Raw genomic sequence first — 25,799 nt, forward strand, 5'->3', positions numbered from 1 at the left:
GAGTACAAACACATAAATCACTAAAAGTAGTAATGTAGGTAAATAAAGCCACAATAAAAGCCAATCAAGCACCAGGAGTTATTTCCAGAAGGACAGAATTAAAAGCATACAAGATATGCTAAACATTTAAAGACCTTAGTCAGGCCACAGTTAGGCACTGTGTGCAGTTCTGGTCGCCATATTATTAAAAGGATATAGAGCCACTGGAGAGGGTGCAAATAGATTTACAAAGATGACACCAGAATTGCGAGGTTTCACCTATCTGGAAACAATGAACAGGATGGATCTCCTTTCCTTTGAAAATAAATTGCTGAGGGATGACCTGATAGAGGTATTTAAAATTATGGAAGGTTTTGACAGAGTAGACACAGGGAGGGTGTTTTCACTTATTGGGAAGAACAAAACTAGAGGCCATCAATATATAATAGTCGTCAAGGAATCAAATTGGGAATTCAGAAGGAAAGCTGTTACTCAGAGTGGTGAGAACTCCCTACATAGGGAACAGTTGAGGCGAGTAGTATAGATACATTTAAGAATAAGCTAGATAAGCATACAAAGTTGAAGAGAAAGAGGGTTATGCTAACAGAGTTAGATAAGGAAGTAGGGGAGGATGTTCATGTGAAGCATAAACACCAGCATGATTGAGGGATGAATACTGATCAGAACACTGGAGATATCTCACCTGCTCTTCTCCAAAATAGCCCCATGGGATCTTGTTCACCTATTTGAGAGGGCAGACAAACCTTGGCTTAACATCTCTTCTAAAAGAGGGTGTCTCCAACAATGCAACACTTGCCCGGTACCGCATTGGAGTATTAACCCTGATTTTTGTGTCCAAGTCACGAAGTGGAACTTGAACCCACAACCTTTTGACTTAGAGGTGAGAGAGCTACCAACTGAGCCGTGGCTAACGCACAATCCTAAATTGCTGGTCCAGTCTATTTATATTCAATGGATAACAAAAAGAGAAAACGTTGGAAATTCTCAGCAGGATCTGTGGAGAGAGAAACAGAATTGACATTTCAAGTCAATGATCTTTCATCAGAGGGTACCTCCAACAATGCAGCACTGTACTGGAGTGTCAGCCTTGATTTTGTGCTCAAGTCCTGGAATGGGACTCGAATCTGCAACCTTCTGATGAAAAGTCATCAACCTGAAACGTTAACCTGTTTCTCTCTCCGCAAGTCCTGCCCAACCTGCTGTGTGTTTCCAGCATTTTCTGTTTCGATTTCAAATTCCCAACATCTGCAGAATTTTACCTTTTCTATATTGGGCATTGTGCTGAACAATTTTGATCTATGAAAACATTTGCCAGTGAATTCGCTTCAAAAGGTCATTCATTGTCTAAAAGATATCATTTACGAACAGGTTTCAGAATGTCCAGACATTAGTTGTAGACATGAAGCCAAGAAAGCTAAAAACAAACATCTGCCATAAGCAAAATCCAACAACCAATTTAGCACCGCATGTCCATGATGTGTCAACTTTATGCTAATATTAGGAATTTGAATTATTAGTTATCTCACTGCTTTACAATTGAAAAGTCCCTAAAGCTTTGTGCTGAGAACTAAAAATTTCAGGTTCCCCTTCGGGCTACACCCCACAATGGGGACAATTATGTGGTCAGGTTTCCACTAGCACCAATGCTGATTGAGTGTGTTAGGACATATAGCTACATTTGGCTGTTCCGTGCCAAAGCTGCTATTCAGTGATCAAACTGTTCGAAGCTGCAGATTTTGATTGTGGCCCAGTTTTTATTATTTTATGCATTTTTTTGCATCCTTGATTTTTCACTTTTATTTTGTGGCTTCTGAAGATAGGCATCTCCTGAATAGACTACCTGTTGATTGCAAAGGAGGATTTGAAGAGGCATCAGAGTGAGGTTGGTACCTACATGGTCTTGCCACACTCTACCCTTATCCAACTATGGGGATTCCACTGCAGATAATCCTTAAGCAGCCGCTTTCTACATGGTGTTCTGTAAATCAGTTAAGAGGTCAAATGTCACTGCACATATGCAACTACTGAACTCCTCCACAGTCACGGGCACTCTTTTTCAGGCTACCCGACACAAACTCAAATGACTACATTAAATGCTGGTGATCAGATATGAGACTTTGTTTGTTGGAAAGCCCCATGCGGCCCAGTCATGGGCTAGGCCCCTGAGGAGACTTCAGCTGGTCACCTGAACAGCATGTTTTTCCTTGTCTCCACTTACCTACACTTTATTCTTCCTCATTCGTGTTCCATAATTAACCAAGAGGCTCCCTCCTGCAAGTCACTAACTGAACCTGCAAAGATGATGCATTTGTTCTGCTAGTTATCACGGTCAGAGAAAATGAATCAGGGTGATTGGAGACAGAGCAGCCATTTCCCTCTGGGCTCTCCTCCTCATGGTCATTTGTAAGATCAAAATAAGATATCTCTGCAGCTTGCATTATGTGTTATGCTGCAATGGATTGTGTATCAGTGAGTAAATAAGGGGAGAGAAAGAATAATAAACAATGCATATTGCTGGCCCAGAATTTGGAGAAGCCTCCAATTTAATCCTTCTCCACCCCCTCCATTGCCTTAAGCCCAGAACGTGGAGGTCTTTTTCATAGAGAGCTAATGGGCAGTAGCCATATGAGCTCTCTCCAATGCTCCCAACTGTTATACAAGGCTTTTTTGTGGTAAAAAGGTATAAAACATAAAGATGTTGGAATCTGGGAATGCATAAGCAATGCTCAGTCCACCAGCCACATTGCCTGAGATCCCATCAGACAGCCGGTGCTAACAGTGAGTTTGGTGGCCCGAATTTGCCAGAAAGCAATTCCTATCTTAACAGCAAAGTTGAAGGCACAGCAAAATGTGGCAGTGAGTGTATGTAGAGTTGTCTTCAAAGTGCTATATCAGTGCAAGTCTTTCTTATTTTTCATGCATTAACTATTAATTGGTTAATCAGAGCTGTGTCTCAAAAGAAGCAATCTTGTTCCTGTCTCTTCTTGATGCCATCCAGAGGCTATCAATGGAGCTTTCAACTTGGATATGTGCAACCCTCCTGAGAATATTGTGTAGAGCTAATTTAGTCCACAAAAAACTGGCTATCACTAACATGGCAACTTTTACTCAACATGAATTTAGATTTTAAAATGCTTATGTAATGTCCAGAATTTGTAGGCAAACACTTTTGGGTTTTATTCAGCTTTAAACAGAACGCTTTTTGTTTGCTCTGTGGGTTATTAAACATTTTGCTCGTGGCAACCCAGCTGTTTAATAAAGAAAATTCATGGCCCTTTGAATTCCTGTGTGGAAAGAAAGTGCAATGGAAGCAAATGAAGTGCAAATCAAGCAGAAAACATGAGGACATCCAGATTTCATGGAACATATGGGTCCAAGCTAGGCCCTTGATGCTGCTGGAGGCAGCCCACCTGACCACACATCTCAGTCATATGTCCTGTTCAAACATGTACAATTCATCATTTGCTCATGGAGACAATCACCACAAAGTTGTACATTCACATTACCTACAGAGTTTTAGCACGTTTCAGAAAGTGATTAAGACTCAGGCAGGGAAGTGTTTAAAATAGTACATGACTTATTTTATGCCCCAAAACTTTAAAAGATCTTTTGGTCTGTGGGGCTGTACTTTTAATACAAAGTTAGTAATATCTTCCCCAAAGGCCTCACCGCATCAACTTCTCCTTTGAGGAGAAGCCATTATTTATGCTGTTGATCTCTCCTCGCCACCATGTCACCCAACCCCTTCATTCCTCCACAGCCATCAATAAGATCCAAAAGTTAGCGCAGTTGGAATCATAAGTTTTTGTTCTGCTGGCCTTAGCCCTGGAAGCCCCGAGAGATGACTGTAGTGATACTGCTGGCTGTTGTTGAAATTTCAAAGGACATAACATTAATTCGGCTGTCGGTTTCACAGGGGGGAAACTGGTTCCACGTTAAACAGTCGAGAGTTGTTTTATGTTAAAGCAGGCAGATATTGAAAGGGGCGGTGTAGTAAAGCCTCTAGAGCCCTCTAGGTATGTCTGGAAGGGACAGCTTAAGGTGGCCAAGCCTCCTGCTCCTCCGCGCTCGCTGACTTCCCAATAAGTTAGTCTAACAGGGTAACCATTGTGGGTCTCCTGCTCTGGTGCAAGTTAAAATGCCATAGGAGTCCCATGTCTGTCATTCAGCCTTCTAAATCTTCCTTTGTGTTGCTGTAAATCCTATTTCCAATTTTAGATCATAACCTCTGCCCCATTTTGTTTTGTATTTTATTGCTGGTTTGGTTTTTTTCCCTTGTTCCTTTCTTAACTCCTTGGTGTTTTGATTGCTGCTATCTTCCCATCACGGGAGACACATCTTTTATTTCTCTGCTTGTCCCATTACCACTCCATTTGGCTGTGCACCATGAAACCTTTTGCTATTTCATCTCTCCTAACCTCCAGCCCATCACAGACCTTCCCTTTCATTCTTCTCCACCCCCTCTTCCCTTTCATTCGCACAAAACATATATTACTAACTTTTCTCAGTTCTGATGAAAGGTCACAAACCTGAAATAATAACTATGGGCAGAATTTTTTGCCTGTCGGGCGGGCGGTGCAGGAGTGGGCGGGGGCGGGCGCCGATCGGGTCTGTGCCGCCATTTTATGCAGGTGGGCCAATTAAGGCCCGCCCAGCATGAATCACAGCTCCCGAGGACAGCGGGAGTGGGCGGGCAGTGGCGGGTCTGCAATGACAGCTGGGTCCAATGGCGACCCGGCGGCCTGTTTTAAATAGCTGCTGCAGCCTTCCCAAGGCTGTGAATCATGGCCAGTGGAAGGGTTCCCCAGAGCACCGCTGGTGAGCAGGCCAGGCAGGAGGGTAGCGCAGGGGGGCACTGTGCCCCTCGTTTTTCTGACAATTGCCTTGCTGCTCTCCTCAAGGAGGTGGCAGCACGGTAGGAGGTGCTTGTACCCCAGGATGGGAGGAGGAGGCCCCCCCTACATAGCCAAACGTGCCTGTTTTGGGGGCAACCTGGAGGAACTGCACCTAGGCGCAGGGCTGGAACTCCAGGACGTGTCAAAGTCAGGGTGATGACATGCTGGGAGGGGAGCTTCAAGGTGGTGTGGCACCGATCGATCTGCTGCCCTCTGCGCTCCATGTGCTTGCGCCTCCTTGCTATGGAAAGGTGCCTAATGTGATGTAAGCAGCATTTGGCCAAGGGGGTGAGGGGAGACAGGCCTAGCATCTTTGTGAGAGTGTTCGGCAGCAGCGGGGTGAGGAGACTCTGGAGCCCTGCAATGTCCCACTCGGGTTGGGGTGGGCCGTCCGCGAAGAGATTCCAGGTACAAGTAGCACTAATCAATGCTCTTCTCTCCTTTTCAGCAGAAGAATGCACATAATGCCGCTGAGCGGGTGAGGACTGGCGGAGAGCCGGCACAGTTGGCGATTCTCAGCCTATTCGAGCAGGAGGCCCTAGATTTGGAGGAGCGCCATGCGCCCAGGTCCACCAGTGTCGGTGAGGCTGGGGTGCCACGGGCAGGTATGTTTGCCCAGCACTGAGGTCACCATTGTTCTCCCAACAGCCATGAATGTTCAGTGATTGAAGTTTGCAACATGGCTTGACCATTGCTTATGGAAGGATGAGCACATAATGATCCGGGGGACAGGGATGTGGGTTGTCATTGTCTCCATGTTAACTGATCCAATGTCCTTGTTCTTCCTTTCAGCATCAGCGGAGCAGGGCCGGGAGGAGGAGCAGCAGAGGCCCCCTCTCACACCTGAGGGCCCTGAAGTCTCGCCAGCGTCACACCATCTCTGCCAGGCAGGCACCAGCGCAGATACTAGCACCTCAGTGGGAATTAGAACATCGGCTAGTGTCCCGGGGCACAGCGGTGAGGGCACTTCAGTCGCTGGAGGAGCTGGCGGAGACAGAGAGTGCCCATGGTTCCAGCAGTCGGAGGACTGCAGGGGACCAGTCACATGCCTCTGCACATCATCTGCAAATGCAGGAAATGCGGCTGGGTGTGCGGGAGCATCTGGGGGAGATACACGAGGCTGTGCTTGGCTTGGTCTCCGTGGTGGAGGAATCCAAGTGGACTATCGCCAATGCAATGAACCTCATGGCCGAGCGCCATGCGTCCTTCATGGAGAGAGTGGTGACTCTTATGGAGAGGTTCCTCCAGGAGACCAAACAGGGCTTCCTGGGGATGCGCTCAGACCAGCAAGCCCTCACATCAGCATTGACCTCAGCTGGTCAGTGCCAGTGTGGGAGATGGTTTGGGCGCCAAGTTTCCCAGCTCAGTTCCCATCCATCCACGGTGAGCAGGGAGGTCCGAAGTGACCTTGCGTCGGCACAGCAGCTGCCTGTCGTCTCTGCGGGCTCCTCTCAGGGCGCTCCGGATGAGGGCGGCAGCTCCTCCGCTCCTCTGCCAGTGACCGCTGCATCTGATGAGGCTGCGATGACTGGGGAGATGCCAGCTGTGGAACTGGCAGCTCCCTCCCAGGCGGGGCCAGCACAGGCTCCACGGGCCAGAGGGTGACCGTCAAGGTCACCGAGGCCAACAGGACAGCACAGTGAGCAAACTGGCTCGGATGCCAGTGCCAGCGAGGGGACCAAGCCTAAGATGTAGCACCGGAAAACGTAAACATAAGGCACCCCATGGGTTTATCGTGGGTACTTTTGTGTTGGCCTGCAATGAGGTCTTTATGAGTTAGTGTGATTTTTAACACCTTTGTCATTTTGTTTCCTTAAGTTCCTTTGGTTGTATTATTAAATTCAGACATGTGACCATGGCTGAGGGTGCCTCTTTTCTTCTGCAGGTGGATGGTTACCAATAATGTTATGAGTGATTTGTGGGACATTCAGCTTTATTAACAAGGCCCTTAGTTAATGTTCCTATCCAGGCAGGTTTTGCACTTAGGCATCGAGTATGGAGCCTGCAGCCCAGGCTTGTCCTGGAGGTCCATATGTGGTGGGCTAGCTGAAGGTTCGTTGGATTAAAGCCTCTTGGGCGTCCCTGCCTCTCTGGAGTATGCCCGGGTCAGTGTCTACCCCCTCAGCATTTCCCTGTGCGTGCTCATCCTCTGACTCACTGCTGGACTCATCGTGTGCAGCCGCAGCCACTACGTCTACATCTTCATCATCCACTGCGACCCCCCTTTCCAGCGTAAGATTGTGGAGAGCGCAGCATGCAAACACTATCAGCAACACACGATCTGGGGGGTACTGGAGTGCGCCCCCTGAACAGTCCAGGCATCGGAAGCGCATCTTGAGAAGACCGATGGCTCTCTCCACCACAGCCCTTGTGGAGCCGTGGCTCCTATTGTACCGCTGCTCAGCTTCTGTTCTTGGATGGCGGAGAGGCGTCATGAGCCACCTTCTGAGAGGATAGCCCTTGTTACTCAGCAGCCATCCATCAAACCAGGCTGGAGCACTGAAGAGCTCCGGTACCTGGGAGTGTCTGAGGATGTAGGTGTTGTGGGAGCTGCCTGGGTACCTTGCACAGACTTGTAGAATCTGCATCCTGTGATCACACACTATCTGCACGTTCATGGAGTGGAATCCCTTCCTGTGACAAAGGCACCGGGCTCACCTTCTGGCGCCTTGATGGCCACATGTGTACAGTCTATTGCACCCTGGACGCGGGGGAAGCCAGCAATGGCCGCGAAGCCTCTGACTCGCTCTGTCTGGCTTGCCTGGTCCTAGCTGAAGTGGATGAAGGTCAATGCATGCCTGAACAGAGCGTCTGTGGCCTGCTTGACGCAAGTGTGGACTGCTAATTGGGAGACACAGCAACGATCACCTGCCAACCCCTGGGAGGAGCTGGAGGCCTAGAAGCTGAGGGCAGCTGTGACCTTTAGAGCCACTGGCTTGGGCTGTCCACCCACACAGTTAGGGAAGATCTGAGGCCCAATCATCTGACAGATATAGTTGACTGTCTCCCTTGAGAGTCGGAGCCTCCTTCGGCATTGCACCTCAGGCATACTGAGGTAGCTGCTTTGCCACCTGCATATCCTGGCAGCAGGAAAGTGGCGTCTTCTGCGGCCCCTTCCGCCTTGGACTGGCTCTTGGCCCTGCGCCCCTTGTGCCTGCACCTGTCCTCCCAAAGGTGGCTCCCCTGGAGGCTGAATGTGCACTCCTAGCCTCCTCCCCCTTCAAGCCCTCCCTTCCTCCTCAGAGGAGGTGCCTCCAGTGGAGAGTTCAGCTCCCATTCCCAGGCTAAGGGAAGGCTTCCTGAAACCTGCAGGCCCAAAAAAGATTCCTCACTGCAGGGTGCTGACCTGAAGGTTGTGAGTCCAGACCAAGCAGCTGGTATGCGTTTTGAAGTATTGCAGATCACACAGGCAAGTTTGAAAAACTTTCATAAATAAATACTTCATAAATAAATAAAGAACTTTGAAAAAACAAATACTTGACTGTGCACACTTGCGACCCCACGGAGCCCTCATCCCACCTGTGGATGAGGTTTATACAAATGTGTCCCACTCGCCTGCCCGTTGCGCCTGTGCGCCGACCCGAAGATTGCACGGGTGCCGAAAAATCGCCGTCGATTGGCGCCTCAAGGGCCTTAAGTGGTCGATTAATTAATGGTGGGCGCGCATCAGATATGCCCGCCCAACGAAATATCACAATGGCGCGCGGTGATGTCAGGACGCTCGCCCGATGTCGCCGCGGGTCATTTTACACGTCGGTGTGCGGGCACCGCTGCCAGGCCTGCTGAGTATTTCTAGCATCTTCTGTTTGTATTTCACAGGCCTGAATTTTCAGCTCGGCGGGCAGGCACAATCGGTGGGCCTGGGAGCGGTCGGGAAACAGACCGCCAACTGCAATTGGCCCCCACTTCACGGCCAGCCAACATGAAGCGTGCACTGAAAAGGTCGACATTGCCTGGGTGAGGGCGGGAGGAGGACGGACAATGGTGTCAACATGCGCACAGGCGTGCGCTGACAGAAAGTTCCCTGAAGGCAGAGAGCTGGAAACCCAGGAAATAATGTTTTTAAAATCAGGAAAAAAAATGTTCAAGCATCACAATCAAGCACCTGAACATTTAGATTATAAAAATGCTGTCCACAGATTTCTATCTTTATTTAATTTAATAACGGAAACCTCATCCTGCCCTTGGATAAGGCTTTGCACAATGTGGGCTGCTCGCCTGCCCGTTTTGCCCATGCGACGAGTACAAAATCACACGGGCAACGTAAAATCAGCTTCAGTTGGGTTTTTAATGGCCTCTTAATTGATGGCCGGCGCGGCTCTGATTCCTGCGGGCACCCACCGACCGAAATATCGCACAAGCGCAGGATGACGTCGGGATGCTCGCCCAAAGTCCTCTCGTGCGATTTTAAGCCCGATCGGGTCAGGCGCGCACCTGCCTGCAGGGCGTAAAATTCTGCCCACAATTTCTCTTTATTAGGCAGGCCAGATATATGAGGTCTAAAAGAGGAAATTGCCTTGCAGTGTAAGGTCTTCTTCCTCTCCTTTTGAACGTCAATAATGAAATGCTACTACTCTCAGGGCCTGTGTTTCTTTGACCAAAGATGCTAAGAGGTTTAGGGAAAAGGCAGGGAAACCGGATTTAAAATGCTAAAAAGCATTGCCGAGAAAATGTGGCAACAAATTCAATGCAACAAAAGCAAAATACCAAGGATATTGGAAAGTTGAAATAAAAAATAGAAACTGCTACATTTGGCTTCTTGTTTCTAAGCTCCCAAAGTATTTTAAATAAAATGGAAATGCTTTAACGCTAAGTGGAAAGAAGTTTGTATTCAGAAGTATTCAAGAGAGAGAAGTGAACAGAGAACTAAGGGAGCAGGGTTGGAAAGGGTATTCAGGGTGGAAAGAGGCTTGGGTGGAGCATAAACACTGGCTTAGACCAGCTGGGCCCAGCAGATTGCAGATCTTGTGCAATTCTATGAATGTTCCCAGAGGAAGGGATTCAGGAAGAGTAAATTATTATAAAATTCAATGGCAAGTCAACCCAGCTAACTTATGTGAAACTGTACACAACATTGACCTTACATCTGCATGGTTGAGGGGAAATGGCATGAAACTCAATGTGATGCTGAAACCTTGGTTAAAAAAGGAGTAAATGAATCTGTTGATTCAGTTCTCAAGAGTACAATATTTGTGGCCAGAAATTTAGCATTAAAAATTTCCACTTGATAAGAGCACACTTGACTTGGTTAATCAAAATAAAAAACATGCCAGAATTGCATCGTTATCTGACAGAACAACAAATGAGACAAATAAGTTACTACTTTGGGTGTGATCTCCATTGTGTTATCTTTCTCTTTCATATGCCAATTACCCAATCCCCATCCCTTCTGATTCAGAGTGAGGAAAATGTGATCACCCTGCCTGCATCCAGAAATTGAGCAACATCAACCCCCTAATGGATAACCAGTATCAAAATGCTAAAGGTCTCACACTGGGAAAGGGGAAGCATCAAATTCCTACTCAAAATGCTCCTCATTGAGCTGCACCTCTGAATGAAGATTTGATTTAATCTTTGCACTAGCAGTTCCAGGGAATTCCAAACTCCATGGACAGGGCAGCTAATGTTTTTTGGAGTTTCCACCTTATGATGTTGAAACAAACCCTAATATTACAGTTACGATTCTATTCAAATTAAAAATCCAGGTCTTTTCTCATCTTGATCATCAAGGATGAGGTGCAGTGCTGCAAATCATGATTTCTCCGAACATATATGAGATTTTGTCTTCAGTTTCACATCATGCATACATGCACATGAAATCTTTAATTTCTTCAGGGTGAGCGCTTTGCTAAAATTGAGCAGTTGGCAAGGACGTTTTCAAGAACGTGCACAGAATGCCTCGGCTGCTGTCATCTGAGCCCCTTATTGTCCGTCTGCCAGTCATTACTTGCTTTCTGACAAACCAACTGAGACTATAAAAATTAAACTAAATATATAAAATGAATAAATGGACATGTCACACTGCCCCAGAGGGGAGAAGGCAGACATCTGTTCTCATGTTCCCAGCAGACAGGATGGACTGAGTAGAATGATCACCTGGTCACAGGTGTCAGTTCTTACGAATGACAGGCTGAAATAAATCAGATGGCTCGCATGCTCAACAGCAACAACCTACATTTATATAGCACCTTTAATGTAGTTAAACACCCCAAGGCGCCTCAAATTAACACTATCAAACAAAACTTGACACCGCGCCACGTAAGGGGGTATAAATGTTGATGACCCAAAGCTCATCCAAAGCGGTAGTTTTTAAGGATGTCTTAAAGGAAGAAAGAGAGGTGCAGAGCCAGAGAGGTTTAGGGAGGGAATTCCAGAGCTTAAGGGCCTTGGAAAATGAAGGCACAGATGCCAATGACTAAATTCAGGAAGGCACAAGAGCCGGAATTGGAAGACCGCAGAGATCTCAGAGGGTTTAGGACTGGAGGCGTTACAGAGATCGGGAGGGGTGGGGCCAAGGCAGGATTTGAAAACAAGGATGAAAATTTTAAAATCAAGTCAAGGCAGAGATAAAATTCAATACTACTTGCAGTTAAATTCAATTCAATTTAATTAACAAAATCACATGATTTACACTTAAGAAAATGCCTGTCACTGGGTGACACAAAATCACCTTTTTCTGTGCATCAAAGGGTATTCACCAAAGGCATGTGGTTAGACTACACTTTGAATACTGTGCACAGTTCTGGTCTCCCATATTACAAAAAGGAGAAAGAGGCACTGGAGAAAGCGCAAAACTTATTTACAAAGATGATACCAGAACTGAAAGATTATAACTGTCAGGAAAGATTAAACAAGCTGGAGCTCGTTTACCTAGAAAAAATTGAACAAATATTGTCCTTTAAAATTATGAAGTAGTTTGATAGGGAAGATGTAGAGAAGACGTTGCTGCAGGCAGGGAGATCAAAATTACATGTCACAAATATAAGATTAATAAATCCAGGAAGGAATTCAGGTGAGGTGGTTAGAGTGGGACTTGCTATTACATGGAGTAGTTGAGGCAAATTGCATAGCTATGTTTAAGGGGAGGCAAGGAAAGTGCATGATGCAGAAAAGTATAGAAATGCTGATGCATTGCAGGATTACAAGAAGTAAAGTGGAAGAAGCTCGCATGGAAAATAAACACCAATATAAACCACTTGGACTGAGTAGCCTGTTTTGCTGCTGTAAATTTTATGCAACAGGCTTTATGGCTGGTTCCCAAAGACTGTCTTACAGAAAAGGATTAAAAAGAACATGATTTTCTCTGAGATCGTAGGGAATTCAAAACTTCTAGTTAATCTTCAGAAGTGATTATTCATAATAATATTCACAGCCACAGTACTACTGGATGTTGTAAGCTTTGGGAAGCTTTTACTAAACTGAACATCATGATTGCATAAGACAACTAATTCCTGTACTTATTAGAGCCAGTCACAGGCACGCAGAGGTAACTTAAGGTTGTGTGCTGTAACAACTTTCACCAAGCCTACACAAACTTCCTACAGTTTGCACAAGTACTGAAAGTTGCACTTTATCAGTTAAATATCTCAGTTAATGGCACTGTACATGGTAAGGAATTTTGCTCTCTATTCAAAATTGAATTTGAAATGACATACGGCAAATCAATTCCTGGTTACAGAACCATTCAAGCTTGTTATAGTTCACTGAATAAGTGTTTGGTTCCTTCATCTTCTAATACAGTAGCATCTTTTAATAACTGTCACCACTCATATAGCCACTTGTAAATTGAATAGCTGGAAAGATAAAGGCCAAGTTATTTTTGCTACATAGGATCAGCTCTTTGGTAGTTCAAGCAATGCAGTGAATGTTGTACAAATCTCAAATGATTTAATAGGGGGATTTTCAAGTGAATAATTTTTTTTATTCATTCATGGGACGTGGGCTTCGCTGGCTGGGTCAGCATTTATTGCCCAACCTTAGTTGCCCTTGAGTAGGTAGTGGTGAGTTGCCTTCTTGAACCACTGCAGTCCATGTGGTGTGGGTACACCCACAGTGTTGTTAGGGATGGAGTTCCAGGATTTTGACCCAGCAGCAGTGAAGGAACAGCGATATATTTCCAAGTCAGGATGGTGAATAACTTGGAGGGGAACTTCTAGGTGGTGATGTTCCCACCTATCTGCTGCCTTGTCCTTCTAGATGGTAGTGGTCGTGGGTTTGGAAGGTGCTGTCGAAGGAGCTTTGTGAATTCCTGCAGTGCATCTTGTAGATGGTACACACTGCTGCTACTGTGCGTCGGTGATGGAGAGAGTGAATGTTTGTGGATGTGGTGCTGATCAAGTGGGCTGCTTTGTCCTGGATGGTGTTAATCTTCTTGGTATTGCCCAAATCTTCAACTAATCTTCAACTCATTTGCATTCATGTAAGCATCAGTGACTTATTTCTAGATTGAGCAAGCTTTGCTAAACGGGACAAATCATCATCAACAGCAACAACTTAGGTTTACATAGACTCATAGACATTTACAGCACAGAAGGAGGCCATTTGGCCCATCATGTCCATGTCGGTCAACAAAGATCTGACTACACTACTCCCATTTTACAGCGCTTGGCCCATAGCCCTGGAGGCTGTGCCAATGCAAGTGAATATTGAAATACTTCTTAAATGTTACGAGAGTTTCTGACATAACCACCCTTTCAGGCAGTGAGTTCCAGACTCCTGCCACCCTCTGGGTGAAAATATTTCTCCTCAACTCCCCCCTTAGCCTTCTATCTCTTACCTTAAATCTATATCCCCTGGTTATTGACCCCTCTACTAATGGAAAAAGTGCCTACCTATCCACCCTATCTATATCCCTCATAATCTTATACACCTCTATCAGGTCCCCTCTCAACCTTTGCTGCTCCAAGGAAAACAACCCCAGCCTATCCAATCTTCTCTCATAGCTCAGACCCTCCAGCCCAGGCAGCATCCTGGTAAATCTCCTCTGCACCCTCTCCAGTGCAATCACATCCTTTCCATAATGCGGTGACCAGAACTGCACTCAGTACTTCAATTGTGGCCGAAATAGCATTTTATACAGTTCCAGCATAGCCTCCCTGCTCTTGTGCTCTATGCCTTGGCTAATAAAGGCAAATATCCCATATGCCTTTTTAACCACCTTATCTACCTGCCCCGCTGGATCTGTGGAAATGCACACGAAGGTCCCTCTGATCTTCAGTGCTTTCTAGGGCCCGACCATTCATAGTGTAATCCCTTGCCTTGTTAGCCCTCCCCGAGTACATTACCTCATACTTTTCTGGGTTGAATACCATTTGCCACTGCTCTGCCCACCTGACCAGTCCATTAATATACTCCTGCAGTTTACGGCTATCCTCCTCACTATTTATCACCCTACCAATTTTCCTGTCATCCGCAAACTTCTTGATCATACCCACTACATTTAAGTCCAAATCATTTAGTACACCACAAACAGCAAGGGCCCCAGTACTTAGCCCTGCAGAACACCACTGGAGACTTCCAGTTACAGAAACATTCCTCTACCATCACCCTCTGCTTCCTGCCTCTCAGCCAATTTTGGATCCAATGTGCCACTTTACCTTGGATCCCATGGGCTCTCACTTTCTTGACCAGTCTGCCATGAGGGACCTTATTGAAAGCCTTACTAAAGTCCATGTAGACCACATCAAATGCACTACCCTCATCAACAGTCCTGGTTACCTCCTCAAAAAGCTCAATCAAATTTGTCAAACACAACCTTCCCTTAAAAAAATCCATGTTGACTATCCCTGATTAATCCATGTCTCTCCAAGTGCAGACATATTCCATCCCTCAGAGTTCTTTCCAGTAACTTCCTCACTATCAAGGTTAGAGTGACTGGCCTGTAATTTCCTAGTCTATTCCTTCCTCCTTTTTTAATAACGGAACAACGTTAGCAGTCCTCCAATCCTCTGGTACCTTACCTCTGGCTAGAGAGGATTTGAAAATTACTGCCAGGGCCCCTGATATCTCTTCCCTTGCCTCCCTCAACAGCCTGGGATACGTCTCATCCATTTCTGAGGATTTCTCTACTTTTATGGCTGCTAAACCCACTAGTACCTCCTCGCTCTCTACGTTAATTTCCACTAATATTTCACAGTCCTCTACCCTGATGTCTACACCTGCATCGTCCTTTTCTATTGTGAAGACCGACGCAAAGTATTAATTGAGGACTGTACCCACGTCTTCCGGGTACACACACATTACCTCTATGGTCCCTAATTGGTCCTACTCTTTCCCTAGTTATTCTCTTGCTCTTTATATATTTTTTTAAAACCCTTTGGGTTTTCCTTTATTCTACCCACCAATACTTTCTCATGCACTCTCTTGGCTTTCCTAATTTCCTTTTTAAGTTCCCCCCCTGCACTTTTTATACTTCTCTAGGGACTCTGCCTTATTGAGCCCTCGGTATCTGCCATAAGCTTCTCTTTTTTTCTTAATCCTAACCTTTATGTCCCTTGACATCCAGGGTTCTCTGGACTTGATCCTCCACTTTGACTTCAGGGGTACATATTTTCCCTGTACTCTCGCTATTTCCTCCTTGAATACCTCCCACTGCTGTGACACAGTTTTATCTGCAAGTAGCTGCTCCCAATCCATTTGGGCCAAATCATATCTCATCTTCGTAAAATTAGCCTTTCCCCAGTTTAGAACTTTTATTCCCGGCCCAACCTTATCCTTTTCCATAACTATCCTAAATCTAACTAAGTTATGGTCACTATCTCCAAAATGCTCCCCTATTGTGCCTAAAATGTAATAAAATGTGCAAAGGTGCTTCTCAGAAGCATTATAAAACAAAATGTGACACTGAGCTACTTAAGGCAATTTGGGTCCCCATGGATTGCAATGCTAACATTGAAAACTTGAGGAAGTAAAGACCATTTGACCCAAAATGTACCCTTGTTTTAGTCTCTACCACAACTTCCTGACTTTTCCCTGTATGGGGAGATAGTAGTGTAGTCACTGGACTAGTAATCCAGAAGCCCAGGCTAATGCTCTGGGGATATGAGTTCAAATCCCACCATAGCAGCTGTTGGAATTCTGATAAATGTGGAATTTTAAGCTAGTCTCTGTAATGGGGACCGCAATAGCTATCATCAATAGTTGTAAAAACCCATCTGGTTCACTAATGCCCTTTGGGGAAGGAAATCTGCCATCCTTGTGTGTTTTGGCCTACATGTGACACCAGACCCACAGTAATGTGGCTGACCCTTAATTTCTCTCTTAAATGGCTGAGCAAGCCACTCAATTCAAGGGTAATCAGGGATTGGGCAACAAATGCTGGCCTCACCAGCAACACCCACATCCCACGAAAGAATTTTAAAAATCCATCCGCTAGATTTTACGTTCAGAAACCTATTTAATGCCCATGAAATTTACACCAATCAAGCAGCTCTGTCTTAATTTCCTATACTACAGCTGGTGTTTAGAGTGCAGTCTCTTCCTCTTCGTCTCTTAACAGCACTACAGGTTTCAGTTGTAAAACCACTTTGATAATGTGGTTTTTAACATGTCATTTTGCTAGGCAAATACTGTAACTACTTCTCACCAGCACAGTTCCTCTAAAAAAATTTCTGTTAAATTCATAATTATTAAAATGTATTCAATACATTTCATACATGCATTGGCGTTTGATGGAGTTGTAAATAAATTTGTAAATAAATAAGACCTTCCAGCATATACAGCTGCCAGGAATGGGCACTAGATTCATCGAATGGTGGATTCGCGTCACAATTTCCACACTTATAAGTCAATGGTTTAAGCTTCATTGTAAGTGACGCTGTGACTTACAGCAGTTTCTTCAGCTCTAGATCTTAAAGTCAAACGAAGCAGGCTGAGGTAACAACAACAAATATATGCCCTATTGCGCCGCTGTAATGATGGCCAGGTTCGCAAGCAAAGTCAAGATCCAAATCAGATGCAGCACAAGAGTGAGAATGAGGGTCAAGCCACGGGCCAACAAACTGTGGTGCAACTTTAGCTCTTTGTCTTTCACAGAACAGCGAATTATGATTCCTGACATTTACTAATAATTTACTAATGTACAGTGCATCGCACTCAAGGTTGAAGTAGCAGCGTCACAAGTAAATCTGATTGTCAAAGTAAATATCGCAATAACATGAATAAAGGTACTTTTACTTCTCTGCATTTCCAGTAACAAATACTGCATTTGATAGAATTTTGAAAATAGAAACTTCTCCTTGGTTAGTGTCCAATCAGCGAGAAACTTTTGTTTCTCCTTTCTTTGAATCTAGTACTGATTGTATTACCGTTGTATGGGTTTTTACAGGAAGGCTGGTCCTTGACAGCACTTCTGCAGACTGGCAATACCCCTCTGTTTCTATGTAATGAAAGTTGTTTTAGAGCTACAGAGCACACACACTCAGTCACAATGCGAAGAACTGAAAGTACATAAATATAAAGGTTCTGTGACTGAGTTGAGTTGCTTAATGAGTTATTCAATATTGGACATTTTCAATTAAGCTGGTCACTTCATATCTGCAGTGCTTCACGGGACCTTGGGACAACTTAAACATATTTTAATTCACATTAGTATCTGTCACAAAGATCTCAATCCCATGTCTAGGTCATTCAGGAAGATCTGCATCCCATCTATTTGAGTTAGGTTGAAACCTGGGTTCCATAAATTAAGGAATTGTGCTCTGGTTCAAAGATTGTAACTATTTCCTGGTTTAATGGAGGTCATGCAATTATGTTCATTACAGCTACAGACTTTGATATCAGCAGGCAATATCAAGGCTGGATTTCCAAATAATCAGATTTTATGAATACTGGCTCCCCCTTTAAAACCAAGCACTCATTCTTCACTTAAATAATCTCAAAAAAGCTGCACTTTTAGTTCAGAGAGTGACTGAATAAAAGAGTTGGATAATAGCTATTACAATGCTCTAAGCAATCCACTTTACTGCTTGAAGACTGAAAGCACTGAACTTCACCAACTCAACAGACTATCAAGACCATAGCTTTACAGGGCAAATCAAAAATCATGTCAGTCTTTCATAGCCTATGTATTTATAAGCTGTCAATTGACATCTAGAAGGGAATTGGATCATGAGGACTGACATCAGAAGAGTATGTTCTTTAATTTTAAAATGGAGAGAATTCTGTGAAGCATTATGTACATGGTGTAAAACAGGAATTTCCTGCCAGAGTAATCTTAATAGTATTCTACCCATATCAGTGTTCAAATAAAATAACTCACAATTTGTTTTAAAGAAGGTCCCTCACTCTACTTGGTGTCATCCTTCCACAACACCAACCCTCACCTTCTTCCCTGGCCTCATTCCTCCAATTTGTACAAGCTTGTACATTGCCTGTGCTTAAAAATACTTCCTTATTTCTGTCCTAAACCTTCACTTAACAATCCTGAACATGTGCCTTCTTGCTGTGCTGCCATGGCATATCTGAATGTACTGTTCGAATTTATGTTGTCTCCCTATCCTGGTTAGTGCCCTGCATTGTTAAAAATAAAGAAAAAAATGTTATTTCATTGTAAAAATTAAATAACCCAATTAAAAATCATTTGAGCTTAAAAATGACTAGTGCTTGAATATGTCAATTTTGCCTCAGTATAGGAGTGAAATCACAAATGTGTCCTTTTCAAAGTCATTTGTAATTTCATTGCATTGAACATACAGGGATATTTTTCCATCTTAAAGATTTTTTAGTTAGGTAAAGGCGATTAAGTCATTTCTACAGAACAGTAACTGCAGCTCTTAAGTTATAAAGCTTACATGTTCACAGGACTCTTACGTATTGCCATTCTCACATCCTAAACTTAATGATTTCAAAGCTACCTTGATGCGAAGTTAAATACAAAAGCCTAAAAATATTTTCTGAATTCCTGTGATAATTTGAGCATTTGGCATTTGACAGAGTGTCTGTTTTCACCTAAGTTGAGATACTACACAGTCCTTAGGGAAATCCTGTTTTTTTAATTTCAGCAGAGGACCAATGACAATCACTCTGCAACTGACTAACCACGAGTAATCAGAACACAAGTATGAGCTTCACACACATCAATCCATAATCAATGTAAATGAATCCAAAATCTTGCTGACTGGCCAATAATATCACTGAACAGTTAAAAACAATAGCTTCATACATTAAAGGTTTAATCCTTCAAAATATATTGGAGACCATAATAGTCAAAGAAAAAAATGTGAATCAGCATCATTAGCCACATACAGGAACTCATCATCTAGGGAAACATGTCAAGATCTAACTAATGATGGTCCTAATTAAATGGACATCAGGAACAACATTCAGTTAGTCTGATTGATTAAATTAACCTTGACCTGTAAGTCATAACTGAGTTACTGTCTGAGCAGATGTGTGAGCCAGACTGGGCAAAGCAAAGGCGGAGACAGGTCAAACAGAGATAACTGGGAACCATTAGAAGACAGAGAGCGGGGAATGGGCGGTAGGGAGTAAGCAAGGTGGACTTTAAAAGATTTAAAGTCCACCTTGAAAAAGTCATGAGCACAAATGGGAATGCATGAGACAGGGCTAGGTATTATGGATCACAACAGACAAGTATATCAGCCAAAGACTACACGTTTTCCAAGTTTAACTTTTATATCAAGGGCTGCATTTCTGCCTTCTCATCACCAAAACATTGTTCATGATGGCGTATGATTCCAAATGTGCCAACTGCCTTCTAATGCATTCTTACATGTGTATAGACAGCCAGTAGACCAAGCTATACTTGCACTTTTGGTAGAGCACCAACAGGATATACTGACAAATTCATGGCAGGCTGCTTTCAGATTACAACTAACTAAAGCCCGGAACAGGATTGTCTCCATAGCTGTCTTGGGAATGGAGGCAGAAGCATTGCTGTTTGTGGCACAATCGACCCAATAAGATGGGGAACAAATTATAAATGCCAAAAATGATGCCGATGGAAGTTACTGCACTATACTAAAATGAGAGACGGTAGTTTTAGGAACCCAGAAATTCTGCACTCGTAGTGTTTTTGACAAATTTTCTCAAGAATTACTTATACACCAGTCTGAAGGCAGCTGACAATATAATTGATTGTACATTTTGCAACAGAAGACTGAAAATTAGTTATGTGATGATTCTGTCTACACAGGTGCATATGCTAGGTTCTCTACCAATTTCATTAAAATTGTGGAATTTTTCTGGCATGCAAGGTTAATTACTATGTGAATATTAAATATAGTTAACAATCTTTCACAGTTAAGAAATAATAGACCATCTCGTTGAGGTCCACCAGCATTGGAGGCAAATTTTTATTTTGACAATGGCTTTTTCCACAGCACCTCCTTTTCTACTTTTTCTTCTGGGACCAAGGATGCAATTTTATCTGTGGCATGCCATTCCTGATGGCAGAACAGGAAGTGGGTGCCACGTTGGTTCCCATGTGATTACAATTAAAATTTAAAGTTCTGGTGGCATGCTCGGGAGACACGGGTGATCACAAAGTGGGGCAAGTTTTTCAGTGGTGAAACCCACCATCCACTGACAATACTACAGCTATAGGTGGGCTATAAAAGACCCTCCTGGACAAATACGGAGGCTCTTCATCATGGCCACAACTTTCCTGCCAAACTGCATTCCCATTAACATAAGACCATTGACCCATTAACGTAACACCATTGAGAACACAAAGGTGTCACAGGTGTTTTTCAAATTTAAATTTTACTTGTAAATAATTCACATTACATTAGTTTCACTTTATTCATGAGCACATCATCGTTATCTGTTGAGACTGGCATAGTCAGAGAGCTAAATGTACTGGCACGCCTCATAGTTATCATGCATTAATGGTTACAGGAATTTAGGGACATTTCTTTATTGTGAATGAAATGATGATGTGTTTTTGCATTCACTCTTTACTGAATGTTCATGTTAGTGTCCAGTGTTGTACTCGCCACCCTGAGGAACATGGCTGAGCTTGCAGGCTCAGCTGCTCCTCCTTTCTGTGCAAAGGATATTGTCCAAGACCACTCTCAGCGGGGACAATTGAAATGTTGTAGGTGAACTCAAGGCCCTGTATGGACTCTTCCAGCCAACACCCTGAGATGGATCAACAGGTAGACAGTACTGACACCAACCTTTAGGCCCCTAATTTTCTTACCTTGACTGACTGTTTCTGTTACTCCCCACGACACCCAGGATGCCTGGCCCTTCCCTCTTCCACCCTTCCATGCACCCGAACCCACCCACTATCCTCCCTTGGATCCCTCTTCTACTCCTTCATACCCTGACCCCACCCCTCACCCCCACCCCACCCATGATTCATCCTTGCCAGTCCCGCAAGCTGCCATTCTCCTGCTCCCCTCCCTTGATCTGCAGAGTTCGATAAGGAAAACTGAAGACCTCAAACACAACTGCACATAGCCGACTGTTGTGTACTACCTTTAAGCGAACATGAACCATGCACCACAAGGCTCTCATGCGCCACTGACTTTATCTTGGAGGTAGGATGTAATTTTTAAAACGTTTTACGTTAATGAGTATTTATGGCATGCAAATGTATTGCAACTAGAAACTGGCCACAAGATGGCTTGAGGCCCAACATGCCACAAACAAGCCATTGACTTAATCTCTGCATCTCAATCTGCCATCGGGGAATCGAAATTTGGCTTCCGTCTAATTCATTCATCCTGCACTCCACATTTCCCACCCTTGCAGGCTTTGTTGAAGTTTATTCTTTCATGGGGGCAGAGTGCCTGGGAACTGTGGTAGTGGAAGGTTGAATGTGGGAGACTTCAGTGTTGAGATACACTTTGGATAAATGATGATCTGGTTGATCTGTTGGAAATTTTTTTTTCCTTTAAGGGATGTGGGTGTCACTGGCTAGGCCAGCATTTATTGGCAATCCCTAACTGCCCTTGTGAAAGGGGTGGTGAGCTGCCTTCCTGAACCACTGCAGTCCATGTGGTGTAGGTACAGCCACAGTGCTGTTAGGGAGGGAGTTCCAGAATTTTGATTCGGTGACGGTGAAGGAATGGCAAGATAGTTCCAAGTCAGGATGGTGTGTGGCTTGGAGGGAAACTTGCAAGCGGTGGTGTTCCCATGCATCTGCTGCCCTTGTTATTCGATGTGGTAAAAGTGGTGGGTTTGGAAGTTGTTGTCGACGGAGCCTTGTTGAGTTCCTGCAGTGCATCTTGTAGATGGTACACACTGCTGCTACTGTGCATCGGTGGTTGAAGCAGTGAATGTTAAGCTGGTGGATGGGGTACCAATCAAGCGTGCTGCTTCATCTTAGATGGTGTCAAGCTTCTTGAGTGTTGCAGCTGCACTCATCCATGCAAGTGGGGAGTATTCCATCACACTCCTGACTTGAGCCTTGTAGATGGTGGACTGGCTTTGGGGAGGAAGGAGGTGAGTTATGCACCTCACAGTTCCCAGGCACAGTATTTTTTTGGCTGGCCCAGTTCAGTTTCTGGTCAATGGTAACCCCCAAGATGTTGACAGAGGGAGATTCAGTGATGGTAATGCCACTGAATGCTATGGGGAGATGGTTAGATTCTCTCTTGTTGGAGATGGTCATTGTCTGGCACTTGTTTGGCGTGAATGTTACTTGCACCTTAACAGCCAAAGCCTGAATATTGTCCAGGTCTTGCTGCATTTGGACATGCACTGCTTCAGTATCTGAGGGGTTATGAATGATGCTGAACATTGTGCAATCATCAGCGAACATCCCCACTTCTGACCTTATGATGGAAGGAAGGTCATTGATGAAGCAGCTGAAGATGTTTGGGCTGAGGACACTACCCTGAGGAACTTCATAAAATCTTTCCCCGCAGCTGCCCCACACCACCCCTCCCCCACCACACCCCACCCTCAAACCCCTGAAAATGAGTCTTTGATTCCCTCCTTTGTGTCGCCCCCGATCACGTTCACTAATTTGTATTACTTAGTGCAGATTAGGGAGGAAGTCAGTCAAAAAGGTGAATACATTTGAAAAATAGCTACACCCTCACTGCAGTTGGATAGTGCCCTTCCAAGATATTCTTCCAAGGCGTTTCCATTAATATGGCATCATAGACAGCAGGTAAATGTTAACCTGCAATGCACAAAAAGCTGGGTAAATTGCCCAGGTATGTCCTGTACATAAAAAGCAGGACAAATCCAACCCAGCCAATTACCATCCCAACAGTCTACTCTCCATCGTCATTAAAGTGATGGAAAGGGTCATCAACAGTGTTATCAAGTGGCACTTGCTTAGCAATAACCTGCTCATTGATGCTCAGTTTGGGTTCTGCCGGGGTCCTTCAGCTTCTGACAGCCTTCGTTCAAACATGGACAAAAGAGCTGAACTCCAGAGGTGAGGTGAGAGTGACTGCTCTTGATATCAGGCCACATTTGACTGAGTGTGGTATCAAGGAGCCCTATCAAACTGGAGTCAATGGGAATCAGGTGGAAAACTCTCCGCTGGTTGGAGTCATACTTTGCACAAAGGAAGATGGTTGTGGTTGTCGGAGGTCAATCATCTCAGTTCCAGGACACCACTGCAAGAGTTCCTCAGGGTAGTGTCCTTGGCCCAACCATCTTCAGCTGCTTCATCAATGACCTTCCTTCCATCATAAGGTCAGAAGTGGTGATGTTCCCTGATGATTGCACAATGTTCAACACCATTCGCGACTCCTCAGATACTGAAGCAGTCCATGTCTAAACGCAGCAAAACCTGGACAATATCCAGGCAATGAGTGGCAAGTAACATTCACACCACACAAATGTCAGGCAATGACCATCTCCAACAAGAGAGAATCTAACCATCGTCCCTTGACATTCAATGGTCAGAGGCTAGGAATCCTGCAGCGAGTAACTCACCTCCTGACTCCCCAAAACCTGTCCATGATCTAAAAGGCACAAGTGAGGAGTGTGATGGAATACTCTACACTTGCCTAGATGAGTGCAGCTCCAACAACACTCACGAAGCTTGACACCATCCAAGACAAAGTATCCCATTTGACTGGCACCCCTCCACAAACATTCATTCCCTCCACCGCCAACGCACAGTAGCAGCAGTGTGTACCACCTACAAGATGCACTGCAGAAACTGCCAAGGCTCCTTACACATTCTAAACCCACGAACACTACCATCAAGAAGGACAACGGCAGCAGGAACATGGGAACACCACCACCTGCAAGCCCCCCTCCAAGTCACTCACCATCCTGAATTGGAAAGATATTGCCGTTCCTTCACTGTCGTTGGTTCAAAATCCTGGAACTCTCTCCCTAACAGCACTGTGGGTGTACCTACACCACATGGACTGCAGTGGTTCGAGAAGGTGGCTCACCACTAACTTCTCAAGGGAAGTTAAGGATTGCTGATAAATGCTGGCCTAGCCAGTGACACCCACATCCCTTAAAGGAATAAAAAAATAAAGTTCCAAAAGATCATCATTTATCCATAGTGTATCTCAACAATGAAGTCACCCACATTCCAACTTCCACTGCCACAGTTCCCAGGCACTCTACCGCATTGAATTCCCAACTCTTTCACAAAGACTTGTTCGTCTCCAACCCTCCCAGCTCAAAGTGTCAATCTGTTGTCTCTTGCACACCAATTTCACTTGGAACCTTCTCACCTTTAACTTATTTAAACATGTGCTCTTCTTCCATTCTCTCATCAGTACTGGGAGCAGCATGGAGGGAATAAAGGGACGTATTCTGGTACTTCAGCTGCTATATTCAGGGGGAGCAAGACTCGGCGTGGGGAATGGGCTCATGGATTTTTATCAGCAACTACAGACACACATATTGGACTCCCAACACCCTGGCAATTCATGTGTACGTACTGTTGGCTTGACTGCTGTCTTCATGTGGCTGATGCTTTGGCTTGGTTGTTTAGTTTTCAGTGAGTGCAGACAGTCCTTGGGACTTTGAGCATGGCAACAGTTAATGTTGATTAAAAGAATTTATGCAATCGCTAATAGTAAATACAGACAAGTATGCTGATTAAAAGAAAGAAAGCAATGCATGCAAATACAGCTCAATGCTCAACAGCCATCAAGCAAATTTGTCAGTTGAATTTCATGATGAGCTAGATAGGATGAAGAAACATGGGGCAGGAACTTGCGTTTTGAATTGGGACTCTGACGTTGTGGTCAAGTGCGGGTCCCAACAGTGCTTCAAATCAGCATACTTGTCTGTATTTACTATTAGCGATTGCGTAAATTCTTTTAATCAACATTAACTGTTGCCATGCTCAAAGTCCCAAGGACTGTCTGCACTCACTGTTCCAGAAATTGAAATTCTAGACTTTGGCATTTGACTTTATATTTGCATACTACAAAATGTTTTCCTAATGGTTTGATGTTTTGGCCAGAGTACATCATTAACTTTGCTTGTGACTTGATCAATTTTGACGTTCGCTTTTTTGTGAACTGACTATAAGCACAACATTAGATTAAGCTCCAAGTTCTAATTTTAAACAAATGCTTTTGTTAGCCATTCAACATCATATCCTATTTCAACTAAGTCCATAAAACATTCTCATACTGGCTTTGGGGCTGTTTATCCAACCTATTAACTTTCTCACTCAGGTTCTGAAAGTACCATTTGGCTTAAGACCTTATCACAGCTTTGATCCAGACATTGATGCAAAAGTTAAATGAAGGAGAAGACATGAGGGTAGCTGTCCTTGACACCAAGGCACAGAAAAGCCTTAGCAAAACTAAAATCAGTTGATAAATTTTAATGTCACCTATTAGCACATTTCTTAGCTAATATCATCACCATCAACACCTCTTTGTCCTTTTGTCTATGACATCTTTTGGCTATCTCCACCTATCACTGGCCCTCTATCCAGCTCTACTTGTCCCACCCCCCCTTAAACCAGTTTATATTTCACCTCTCTTTTATTTT

General features: G+C 44.4%; 1 protein-coding gene across 6 annotated transcripts in view; it reads right to left on the bottom strand.

Moving 5' to 3' along the window:
- Window positions 1–25,799, bottom strand: part of slc6a9 (solute carrier family 6 member 9) — a 235,565-nt gene that overhangs the window by 172,946 nt on the left and 36,820 nt on the right. The window contains exon 1 of one of the 6 annotated variants that reach the window (XM_078560980.1): window positions 24,521–24,721. The exons of the other annotated variants lie outside the window; for them this stretch is intronic. Within the exon in view, the coding sequence (XP_078417106.1) occupies window positions 24,521–24,580 (60 nt within the window). The 5' untranslated portion in view covers window positions 24,581–24,721. Of the gene's footprint in view, window positions 1–24,520; window positions 24,722–25,799 lie in introns of those variants that run through there. 6 annotated transcript variants of the gene reach the window in all.

The sequence above is a fragment of the Cetorhinus maximus genome, chromosome 17 (genome assembly GCF_964194155.1).
Source record: "Cetorhinus maximus chromosome 17, sCetMax3.hap1.1, whole genome shotgun sequence".
Lineage (NCBI taxonomy): Eukaryota > Metazoa > Chordata > Chondrichthyes > Lamniformes > Cetorhinidae > Cetorhinus > Cetorhinus maximus.